This window comes from Labrus bergylta, chromosome 13 (genome assembly GCF_963930695.1).
Source record: "Labrus bergylta chromosome 13, fLabBer1.1, whole genome shotgun sequence".
NCBI classification, from domain to species: Eukaryota; Metazoa; Chordata; class Actinopteri; order Labriformes; family Labridae; genus Labrus; species Labrus bergylta.
In genome coordinates, this window is record NC_089207.1 from 3,563,327 (window position 1) to 3,576,395 (window position 13,069).

General features: G+C 39.5%; 1 protein-coding gene across 2 annotated transcripts in view; it reads left to right on the top strand.

Moving 5' to 3' along the window:
* The window catches only part of arhgef7a (Rho guanine nucleotide exchange factor (GEF) 7a), a 34,992-nt gene that overhangs the window by 7,627 nt on the left and 14,296 nt on the right, over nt 1-13,069 (top strand). For both annotated transcript variants that reach the window (XM_020648367.3, XM_020648369.2), the window contains exons 2-5: nt 1,993-2,076; nt 9,924-10,008; nt 10,164-10,297; nt 12,164-12,365. In XM_020648367.3, the coding sequence (XP_020504023.1) occupies nt 1,993-2,076; nt 9,924-10,008; nt 10,164-10,297; nt 12,164-12,365 (505 nt within the window). The remainder of the gene's footprint in view (nt 1-1,992; nt 2,077-9,923; nt 10,009-10,163; nt 10,298-12,163; nt 12,366-13,069) is intronic.

Consider the following 13,069-nt stretch of genomic DNA (forward strand, 5'->3'; position numbering starts at 1 on the left):
ACCATCGTCGACAACATCGACAGCTTCTCATGAGAATTCTAATCAGCATCAGTAACATCCTAAATATCCTCATTGTTGTCATCTTTATCATGATCAATATCAGCATCAACATCAACATCATCGTCGCCATCTTCATGAAAATCAGTCCCACCATTATCTTTAAATATGTAACTGTTCATGAAAGAGTTGGCTCTTTTTCTTTTAAAGTTGGTCAGGTGTTTTTTGTCACTGTTTTGTAAGCGAGCAGCAGTGTGTATGAATTTGATGCCAGCACACTGGGAGCCAATGGAGGGATATGAACAGAGAAGGGACATGCTGTTTTGGTGTCAGTCAGTCAGTCAGGTATCATGTCTTTCTGTCAGTACGTCAGGTTTGATGGCAGTCAGAAAGTCAGGTATGGTGTCTATCAGAAAGTCAGGTATAGTGTTTGTCAGCCAGCTAGGTGTTGTGTAAGTCATTAAGTCAGATATGGAGTCAGGCAGTAAGTCAAGTTTTGTTATGAAGTAAGGTTTGGTATTTGTTAGACAGTAGGTATTGTGTCAGTCAGTAAGTCAGGTATGTAGTGAGGCAGTAAGTCAGGTATGATACCTGTCACAAAGTCACGTGCAGTGTCTACAATTCTACAACTCATTTAGCAGACGCTTTCGTCCAAAAAGATTCCTGTAGGGATCAGGTGCAAAGCGTTTCAGTTAGCATTAGCGCCATCTTGAATGTACACCGATTATTGTACATTTTGCTTTTGTGAGCACAAGGTGGCAAACAAAGTACCAGAGTGAACGAAGGCCAACAGGTCAAACTTGATAATTAAAGTCATGTAGGTGTAGGAAAGCCAAAATGTAATATATATTCATATATAACCACAGGGGGTCAGGATGTTAAATTGGATAGAATAGAATAGATGTTTATTGCCATTTGCACAGGTACAGGACAGTACAGGTATATTGGAATTTTTGTGCGTTTCTCCCTGAGTCAGCTTCTACAAAAAAGTTAAAATTATATATAAAATAGAAAAGCATTATGAGAAAAAAAAGAGTAGAAAAGGAGAAATAAAATAAACTGTACAGAAGCTATACACTGTATTAAAGCAAATATATAATACAAAACAAATAACAAAGGGAACACTGTACAATGAAATGAAAATATAAACATGTTTTCTTGTCTCTAACTTTCTACATCTCTTATTGCACCTGAGGTTATTGCACACATATTTTTCACATAATATAATTGCACAGTTTTTTTGTTTTTAAGGTTAATATTGCACACTTGTATTGTATCTCATGATGATGAGATTCATGTTCAAAATTGTGGAAAAAATTGGATTCACCCAAATAGTTTCCAAATATTAAAAAATCCATATCAAACATTGTTATGTTAAGCTATAAGTTAACAAAAAATGACTGCTTGTATGTTAATGTTGGCCTAAAAACTCCACAACAGTGTACTGTTTTAAATGTAGCCTATAGTGTTACCAATTTAAATAAATACCGTGTAATATAACCTTCAACAAATCTATCCTACATGAGGGTTATAATGTTTTAGAGGCGATAAAATTCAACAGTATCTTAAAAACTGAGGAGTTTTTTTCTAATATTTTTTCCACCCAAATGGATAGAATGTTTTTGTTTTTTTGTCAAAACACATTTAATCTTCGCTTCGCTACTTTCTATGAGGTAGCTCATTATAAAAACAACCAGTGCACCCATAGGCTACAACGAACATGGGATCCTTTATTTGTCGACGTCATTTCCCTCGACCCCAACACCACACAGCCTCCTCCACTTCCCCGCTGCGGGATCTGCGTCCAGCCTCCAGGAGTGTCAGGCCCCAGTGCAAAAAAAAACAAAAAAACAGTGCAAACCAGTACAATGAAGAGGATACATTTTTAGCACTATTTAACTCACACACAAAAAAAACGCGCAGTGTGGAAAAGGAAAATAACCCCCGTGGAGTGAAGTGGAAGCGTAACTTTAACCAGCGTTTCCGTCTTTCCAGATTTACCCAGATCCGAAGAACGACGGCGAGTGCCTGAGCAACATAAAGGAGTTTCTCAAGGGCTGCACATCGTTTCGCGTCGAGGTAAGTGCTGTTTCTCTTTTTTTCCCCCCATTCCACACTCCTCCACACAGACTACCACCTTGTTTTTAAACGAATAGTTTGCGTGTTTTTAGAGGAGGACACTGATACAATAAACAATTGGTTCACGGAGGGGACAGAGCCCCTGACAGAGGGAGGAGGAGGAGTAAACTACAAGCCGAGAACAATCACCCATCGCCCGGTTCAGAGAGATCGGCTTGTCCGGTCAGGCATTTGTACATTTCTGCCATTTTTGCAAGTTAAAATAGGCATATAGCATACATTTATGACACATTTGCCCGTTAAGTTTCCCTCAAATGACGCTTTGGGTTTTGTTTCCCCCCTTTAATTAATTCAGAGCTTTGTCCTCATGCTCATGCGTGGCTTTATTGTCACCACCAGATCACACCAGACTATGGTATAATCACTTTTTTGATGAAAGCAAATCACCCAATGCAGCTTTAAACAAACTAAGACCTTAGTTATGCAACATCTAGGTCCTGTTCTAACATGGTAATTGCGTATTATTATTATTATTATAAGGTGTAAGGTCTAAACATGTCCCAAGATTAAGTACCTCACCCTTGCAGGTCGATATAGAAATATTTGGGTATGTTGCTGTGATGTACTTCTAAAAAGCAGATAGAGGAGAGTGTGCAGTTTAGGGCTGTGTGCTGGCCAGTGCATAAAAGGCTCATTGAACCAGCCTGGTTTGACAATACAACACAGTGTTTCCCCAGTCCTCCTCTCCCTGTACTGAGTCTGCAGCCACAGAGCGAGACGGGGAGATGGGGTGAGACAGCACTGTCATATATGAAGTGTTAGAAACATGCCCTTTAGTAGTCTCAGTTAACTGGAATAGCAGGAAAGTACAATGCATCTATTTTCAGTTTCATTAGAAAAGCTTGTTGTTTGTTTTGGGACTCAACACATGGACGTGTTTTGGCATCGGTGTGCAATAATCTTCAGTTTATTGCTGACAAATATTCAAATTCCCCGAGTTAAACACTCCCTAGTATTTTTCGATCCGTGCGTGCAAGAGTGCGTTTAACCCAATGTGAGTGTTTTTTTTTTTTTAATATGCACTGGACTGGACGGAGCAGGATTACAGTATAGTTGGGGACATGGCAGTCTTCCCGCTCACCATCTGTACAGCAAAGATGGATCGTCTCCAGGGCCCAGAGCACTGCTGGCTCCGGCCCCAGGTATAGCCGCGGCTGCAGATTAAAGCAGCGGACGCTCACATGAGAAGGACAGACAGATAGAAGCTTTTTATTTATTTATTTTTTTAAGTCATGCGGTACCTCTTTTTTTTTTTTTTTTTTTAATAAAGCCAAGCTGGATGTTTGGCTGAGCATCAACATGCTAGCCTAGCTGGGTCTGCATGTTTAGTGTGCATATTTTAACAGGTCTCATACATGTCATTTGGATAAGACAGCCAGTCTGACACTTCAGGCAGCTGCTGTTACTGACCTTTAACCTCTGATGCGTTTGACCACAGGAAGTGATCATTAGGGTTCCCATGACCCCAAACTGGTCTCTCAGGAGTAGTAACCTTACCCTGCTAGGTCTGCCCTGAGAGTAGTCACTGATCCATCTCTCTCCACTAATGGCACACTTTGAGCCCATTGCAATCAAAAATGTGTGTAGATAAAATAGAGTGAACATGTAGTGCTGTTCGTCATTTTTATCATCTACATTAACATCTATATTATCAATTCAATCAGTCATTTTTAATGAAAAAAAAAGTGAATACAGATGATACTATATTCTAAAGATGTGGAAAATTATTTGATTATTTAAACTGTTACTTAGCAACAACTGTTAATTATTAACTGACACAGCTCCTCTTGGTTATTATTAACTAATCAAGTTTTGGTTTGAATTAAAGAAATAGCTGTCTGATCAAATTCTCAGTTTTGAGTGTTTTTAAATCCATTTCAGTCAAAAAAAAAACAGCATGGTCTTTTTTATTTATTATCATGCATCATTAGCTCAACAAAAGTTAGACCTATCCCATTTCCCCAAATAAAGTATGCCTCCGATACTGCTTCAAACGTAATATTTCAGGTAATTTATCCTGTGAAAAAAGCAAACAGCAGTGCAGTGTTAGCGTATAGTTTAAAGTCTGTAAGAGCTGTTAAATATCAACATGTAAAACTGGAAAAAAAACACTATAAAGTATTGTTTTTGACATGAAAGTAAACTCCTGTAAAATAAGAAAGAGAGATTTATTAGATTTAAAAAAAAAAAAAAAGTTCTATTATATTTCCTCTTTATTTTTTCATGTTTTAAAATGACTTTAACCTGAGCCATTCATGGTGAGAAATGTTCTGGAACCAACATTTCCAGCAGTGAAACAACAAAATGGGTAGTGACATGTCTTCCACAAGCAAGAATTACTCTGTTAAAGACATCTTTGTATTTGGATGCAAATCGTTTGCAGTTTGCATTTGGCTCATGTATGCAAACCGTTGTTATTAGCAGCACGTCTGCACTGCAGCTTTCTTCATTTTATCTAATTGCTACACTGATAAAACACTTGGTATGTATGAACACTGGATTCAGAAATCCAGCGTTGGTTGGACTATCATCTTCACTTCGTTCTTGCCTATGGGGCTTTTTTCTGTCCGTGTCCTGAAACACATGATCAGTTGGATTGAGGCCCTGGTGGTGAATAACTTTGGCGGGTGGAGAATAATTCACTGTTTGGCTGTTAGAGAAAACTACTTGGCTGCCTTGTCTGCATGTGTAGGGTCATTGTGCTGATAAATAGTTCAAAAATTGGGGGACAATGTGTGTATAGACAGAAATGACATTGAGAAAACGCAGTCAACAAAACATGCATGTAAACACCTTCAATCACCCTGACAATGACCGCTGGAATGTGTTTTTTATTTCAATCAAATATCACTTGTTAAAGGCTTTATATGTGATTTTTTTGATCCAGCAGATGTCGCCCTTGAGCTCCAGCATGAAACCAAAACAACTCGCGCTGCATTGTTGTGTTAGCATGCTAATGCTAGCGATCTTTATTATGCTGGTATCTTCACACTGCATTTAAATTTACCTGAAATGAGCGTGATCTAGAAACACAGTTAAGCAGTGAGTACAGTATGTTATTCTTCTTTTCTCTAGTCCCTCAATTAAACAACTTTTATACACGAGGGGAGGAGTCAGCCGGCCGTCCGGGCGATGTAAACAAAGTGAAGATAGGACTCTGAAAACTCTGAAAACATGACAGACAGTGGGACTCGGGTGTTACACCCATTGTAGACAGTCATGACTCACAGAGTTATTTTCAGAGGATAGACTTGATTTATATTATATTTAAGTGTGAAAAATCACATAGAAAGACTTTAAATACAAACTGTATGTATTCTAAAATCTCGTACTCTGATGCTAACTATGGGTGGATCTGCAGAGTATGCAACAGATTTGTAACCATATCCCATTACATGCTGTGTCCATGGAGTGTTAGGTTGTAATATCCTGTGTGACTGATAAACACTCATTTCTTCAATCACAGCTAATGTGAAGTAACTCACCTTGTTGGTGTTGTAGCCTGATGAGTCACAGAGGGGTGTTGCACTATTGTCTTTGGTGTGCTTGGAGGGATCATTACCTGACTCCGATGCTGAGGCTAAGCAGACATGTCGAAGCATGTTGTGTTAGTAGTTAACTCCATGAATGCATGTTTGATTTGTATCTGTAAAAACTTTCGATTTTGTAGATACTGTGGGTGACACATGTGTAGTACAACAAACACTGAACGTTGGTGGTAGTTTTAGTCCAAGTTAAAGTAAAGTTGGGTGAGGGAGAGTGTACTTTCAGATGGATGCTCCCCTAAGGACAGCAAGCCATCCAGTAGCCTGTACACACACACACACACACACACACACACACACACACACACACACACACACACACACACACACACACACACACTCTCTCGTTCCAATGACAAAACTCTCTCAAACACATTCATTCACATATTCCCTCGGGACATATCTGTAATCAGAGCGGAAGATAAAAGAGACTCATATCTCACAGTCACTCATCCTCAATACGACTGAAGCGAGAGTAACTAATCATCGGAAGCCGTCACACAGGAAGCGCGAGGACAACCGTCGTCGTCAACAGAGATACAATCACTGCCATTCATACTCCCAGAGACGAGACACTGATCGTGATACACCCAGGGCTTACTCTTTTACTGCAGTGGAAGTCATTGATGCATTGTAAATGTCTCGTTCCTGAAATATTTAGACTTCACTGCCCTGTCCATGTCATGCAATGACACGTTTCCACTAGCATTTATATCATCATGAATCAATGAACCGTCTGCTTAAAGGCTTTATATGTGATTTTTCACTCTTAAATATAATAGAAATCAAGTATATCCTCTGAAAATAACTCTGTGAGTCATGACTGTCTACAATGGGTGTAACACCCGAGTCCCACTGTCTGTGATGTTTTCAGAGTTTTCAGAGTCCTATCTTCACTTTGTTTACATCGCCAGGACGGCCGGCTGACTCCTCCCCTCGTGTATAAAAGTTGTTTAATTGAGGGACTAGAGAAAAGAAGAATAACATACTGTACTCACTGCTTAACTGTGTTTCTAGATCACGCTCATTTCAGGTAAATTTACATGCAGTGTGAAGATACCAGCATAATAAAGATAGCTAGCATTAGCATGCTAACACAACAATGCAGCGCAAGTTCTTTTGGTTTCATGCTGGTGCTCAAGGGCGACATCTGCTGGATCAAAAAAAATCGCATATAAAGCCTTTAATGACAAGCGTGAGACCATATTTGTAACCAAGGATGCAGGGATTCATTACTTCATGTGGTCAAATGTGATTAAATGTAATGGATATAATGTGAAGTGAATCTAACTAGGCCTGCACATGATTGAGAAAATATGCAATTTGCAGAAACATTATTCATTATTGATAACAATATGAGGTGAGACAACTAAGTTAAGTATGCATATTTGCTTTATTTCAGTTCTTTGAGTGCTATCATGTTTCTCCTGAATTCCAAATAAATCCAAAGAAGCTGATAGCTAGGTAGGGTTTTGACTCTTGGGAAGACGCAGTGCGTTGAAATGTTAGTCCACCTAAATAAATTTGCCTGAGGTGGTTTGTGGGCTCCAGTACTTTGTTTGGATCCTGTCTGAGAGAGGGAGTCCACTGAATCATTTTGAACGTCTAAGGTCCTTCTCTTAGAAAAAATCAGTACTTTTCTAAAGCTACTCACCATTGCAGGTTGTAGGAAACACAATGTAAACCTATTGCTGGGTTTCTCTTTGCTGATGCTGTCGTGTATAAGTCTGTTCAGTGTTCTTGAAATGAAAACTATCTCCTGCAAATGGACAGGCTTACTTACCACTCAGTGAATATTGTGGGAACTCAATACACATCTGAAGTAAGAATGTGTAAGCATAGAGCCATTATTGACTTCATCTGATCTGATAACAGCAGTGACATCTGTTATAAAGAATCCTAAAGACAGTCAGTTTTTTTTTAAATAATGGTCTGCTGCTATGAACATATGTTATTGTTAAATGAGAAACGCACAGATAACTTTGTGTTTGTTCAGCAGAGGAACACTAAACGTCTGATAGGCACAAGCAGCTCTCTGAACTCACATCTTTTTCTTAAATCTGGATCAAACTTAATAAATGATACATTTAGAGGATTAGCCATCCAACCAGACATACCAACTCTTAGTAGGTGAAAGATGGAGTTATTTTGTGCTTCAGACACATAAGTTCAATAAAAATAACGACTGAAGTTCAATAAAAATAACGACTGAAGTTCAATAAAAATGACTACTGAAGAACTCAGAAAGCACCAGTCCCCAAACTGTGAGGGTGTTGAACTGGCATGGAGGAAAAAAAGAGGCCTGGGTGAAAGTAGTGCAGTCATGGTACTCCATAGCCCGAGACATGCAGACAAGCTTAATTTCATTTAAAATATTGAACAAGAATTTAATGGACTCCTTCAAAAATGTCACGGATGGGGCTGAGGGAGGAGGATAGTTGCTGGAGATGCAGAACAGGTCACACTGATCCATATGCTACATGAATGTGCGATGGAACGAGACTTTTGGCCAGACATTGTCAAATGTATCATAACAGTAAATCAAAAATAGAGTTAATTCAGTGTCCAGCATCATGTATATTAGGTATTTTTTACCAGTGTATGCTAACCTATCCTCAAAGGTTTGTCCTTGGGGGAAATGGACCCTCATAACGGGGTGCAGGATTGTGCTGAGGCTTTGGTAGTCCAGAGATAAAGTCAGCTTTAGGGGGTGGAGAGATGACTTCTTTTGAACAGCTGATCAACAAAATGAACAATAACACAAAAATGTTTTCAGACATATTTGGGGTCCCTATCTGGAAATGATTGGGTAGAGATGATCATCATGATGATGTTGTGTTGTTTAGTTGCTTTTCTGTACATCATGTAACAACATGTGCTCCGTGAATGATTAGGAGATAGAACTTTGAGATGTGACAGTTGGTGATAAGTACTGCAAAGATTCATATTTATGTCTTTTCTTGTTTGTTTTCTTTCCTGAGCTTGTTGTTTGTCTTGATTTGAATTGTAGCCTCTAGATAATCTGTGGATTTGTGGTGAATGTTAATGCTGAAAAACCCAATTGAAAGCATAATCACAGTAAAAACTACTCGATCATTGGTAAATGTTGTATTCCTTAGGGACTATTTTCAACAGCATATACTGTATATGGACATTGAGTCCATGAATAAGTTGTTTTTTTTTTTACACCAAGAGGGTTTATGTGAGACTGACATGGAGATAAAAATGACTGGAGTAATTTGCAATGACTTAACATTTTAACCATTGAAGTGATTAGCTCCCTCCTCTTAATAGCTTTTAGGCAACAGCAGAAAGTGGCAGTATACATAGAGAGCATGACTTGCTCAAGTGCACCTCGACAGTGCTCAGGAAGTGAACTGGCACCTCTCCAGCTACCGGCCCAATTTCAAGACTTGGTCCACTCCAGGACTTGAACCTGGTGACCCTTCGGTTCCCAACACAAGTCCCTATACACTGAACTACTGCCTCCCTGAAAATGTTTAAATTATATTAGTGTATATATTTTATTCTTCTTATTGCTCTTTTATTGATTTTATTTTCTGCAGTAGCTTTATCTCACTTCTCGATGTTTATCATTTATGTATGTTTTCTCCGCATCATTGTAAATGAGGGTCGCCCTCAATGATCTCTCTGAGAACTTAAATAAAGGTTGATGATGATGTATAAATATTTTTAGTGTTGACTGGGTAGTTCAAGAAACAAATTCAGAATTTGACTGAACTTGGTTTGGGCATTTTTATCAGTTTCAAGGCTTGATTAAGTAATTAATTGCAAGTTAAACCAAAAAATATGAAAGATGAATGAATAATAAGAATAATTCAAAGTTCCAATCATCTATTTTTAACATTTAACACTTGTGTTCCCCTGCTCTTCAAGAAGCGGTCAGGGAACTCAGCTTCTGTTTGTATCTTTTGTAATGAAGATCATTTAACTAGCATCTCAGAAAGCTTTAAAAAAAAGTGTCTCTTTGAAGCTGCTGCAGGTTTGTGTTTGTGCTGAGCGTGTGTGTTTCGCCCACTGCTTCTGTCAAAGGTAGCGAGCGTTATCGATTGGCTGCTCGGTGCTGGCGGTGTAGCTGAGTGATGAAACAGTTCTGCTTCACAGGAATTAGTGATTAGCTCTAAAAGAGAAATGCACTTTCTGATGACTTTCCTGTGTCTGTCTCTATCTCTCTCTCTCTCTCTCCTCTCTCTCTCTCTCTCTCTCTCCTCTCTCTCTCAGCCGTTTGAGGCCAGTGACCTGCTGCTGGGGCTGAACTTCACCAAGGTGCTCACCAGTCTGGTTGCTTTAAATAAAGTGACTGCAGGTCAGTAAAAACACATGTTCAATGTGTGTGTTTTATGATGCATGTGGGTGGAATCTTTTTTTAATGAAAGACAGGCAGGTAGCTTTGAGCGTGTAGGTACTGTCATGCAAGAAACCAGCTCAGGTGTATTTATATTTTTTGCCCTTTCTGTGCAGATATCGGCGTGGGCAGCGATTCGGTGTGTGCCCGCCATTCTTCAGCCCATCGCATCAAGTCGTTTGAGTCTCTGTCCTCTCAGGCCTCTCTGGGCCGATCCTCCAAGCTGCTGCAGAACCAGTTTCGCAGTCTGGTAAGGCTTTTGACATATAGAGTATTTGAAAATAAAACAAAAGCCCGTTTACAGTTTGTATGAAATACTTTGTGATTACGATCATAAGTGTCTTCACCATTAGCCCCGCCCACTTCACTTCAGGCGTTGCCTTTTCATGGAAACTTTCAGCACCCAAGGCAGTTTTTGTACAACCATTCAGACCAGTGAAACATGAATAATGATAAAGAGCAATGAGATTTATAGTCACATAGTAATTCATTGGTCCATAAACAGGAATAATGCAATTTTCTGGATGACAGAGCGGGAGCTGTCTTACACCAGCATGTTTCTCCAAAATATAATTAATTTAATCTCCCTTCTTCGTTCCACTTGGTGTCTTTACGGAAGTCTGTCTGCAAGATCTAATTATTAGTCGTGTTTCAATTCAACTGGAGTGCACAGTTTAAAGAAAGATGTTCACAGCCAGGTGTTTAGGTAATGCATGGCTGTGACCCGAAAGTAAAAAGAAGAAGGGATTGGAAATGTGAAAAAAAAGAAGGAAAAACGATATAAATGGCCTTCTTATCCATTTACCACAGAAAAATGAACAGTGGTCCTGAGAATTAAGCTTCTATTGTGCAAGAATGAAATGTATATTTTCACGTCTAATGGTATTGGCACTGTTCATGGTTTATTTACATGTAGAGAAGTAAGTGAATGCAAGTGCCTGTCAATATGCACAAGACAAAAACCTCATATATGAAAGCATGACTAAATATGTGAAAAACCTACAAGAAAGTCAAACTTAAAGTCTTTATATGTGATTTTTCACACTTAAATATAATAGAAATCAAGTATATCCTCTGAAAATAACTCTGTGAGTCATGACTGTCTACAATGGGTGTAACACCCGAGTCCCACTGTCTGTGATGTTTTCAGAGTTTTCAGAGTCCTATCTTCACTTTGTTTACATCGCCCGGACGGCCGGCTGACTCCTCCCCTCGTGTATAAAAGTTGTTTAATTGAGGGACTAGAGAAAAGAAGAATAACATACTGTACTCACTGCTTAACTGTGTTTCTAGATCACGCTCATTTCAGGTAAATTTACATGCAGTGTGAAGATACCAGCATCATAAAGATCGCTAGCATTAGCATGCTAACACAACAATGCAGCGCGAGTTGTTTTGGTTTCATGCTGGTGCTCAAGGGCGACATCTGCTGGATCAAAAAAATCACATATAAAGCCTTTAATTGTAGGGTAATTTTCTACAGATACACTTTTAAAATTTTGGTGTAAATTGTCTTTAGGTCCTGACAGACATTAATAACTTGTGTAAGTCTCTAAAAACTTTGACCAAAGTCTGCCACGAGGTACCAATCTGATTAACCAATCAGAAGCCTCCCTGTCTCCCTGCTCGTTCTCTACCCCTTGTGTGCACGAGCCCACACTCAAAGCATGAGCTGAGGTCTGCTTCTGGACCAGTGGTGCCTGTACCTTTAATTGAGGGGGCGTGGCTTTTGATGGTGCACAGAGGGGAGGGGGTGGGTGCAGACGGAGCACTGAGGGAATTGTTTGACCATCCCTGTCTTTAATGTTTACAGGTTATGGTTTAAATGGTGCAGACCAAAGTGACAGTGGAATTGTAACTTGACGGTTGTGTGGAAACATTTCTGCAGCATGGAAAGATTTCTGAGTAATAGTTGTTACAAAATATTTATTTCCATATATTTCACAACGTGGTCAAATGGATGTTTGGTGTCAAAGCACTTCTCGATGACACGTGTCCTTCTTTGCTAACTTAACTCACAATTCTTCAGACAAAATCAAAACATTGTCACCAGTGTCTCATCTCCTGTCTCCGCTCTCTCTCCCTCTGCCTGACCCCACCTGATGTCACGTCACAGGACATGTCAGAAAACAGCGGGCAGCAGCTGCTGGTGAAGGCACGTTTTAACTTCCAGCAGACCAACGAGGATGAGCTCACCTTCGATAAGGGAGACATCATCAGCGTGACTCGGCAGGAGGACGGCGGCTGGTGGGAAGGGCTGCTCAACGGAAGGAGCGGGTGGTTTCCTAGCAACTATGTTCGCGAGGTCAAAGGCTCTGGTGAGTAACTCGACTACCTTTTTGGAGATATTTTTAAACAGTAGCACAATTGTGTTGTGACTCATACGCCCTTTATTTTATTTGTTTTGACCAACTAGCAATTTTGGTGGGATAGATCGTGTGTAGAACTCAATTGAGCCTGAAAGGAAATTCACGTGTCAGGTTGTTCTTACATCACAGTACGAATAGAGCTACACAAAATTCAATTTGATTGAAAATAATAACACCAGAGCCAGGTCTTTTATCTTTTATATTACATAATTCAAAAGACTTCCTCCTTTATGAGTGAAAGGATTACAGAGCAGCGAGTAAGATTTCAACATTTTCCAAACACTTGTTTCTTTCCCAGACAGAAAAATCAAAACAAACATTACTCTGAATCGCAGTTTTCTTTGTCGTCCCCGTCCCATCTGGCCTTGGGACAGTCACACAGCTGTTGCCTCTGTAGGCCCGCTGTGGTCTGTTGTTTCTGTGTTTTGTGAAACATGTGGCAGAAGGTGGCAGCTTAAAATGACTAACGTCGTCTATTCAATACTCCTACATGAGTTGGTCAGTTTGTGATGAGTGTAAATACAAGTGGTCGGGACATTTGTCAAGAAAGACCCTCATATAATTCTTATTGGCACCTGGCTGATGGTGATATTATATTTTTAAGCTCAGCAGAACAATCCTCACAGGGTCGTATAAAAACAAAAAAAACACAT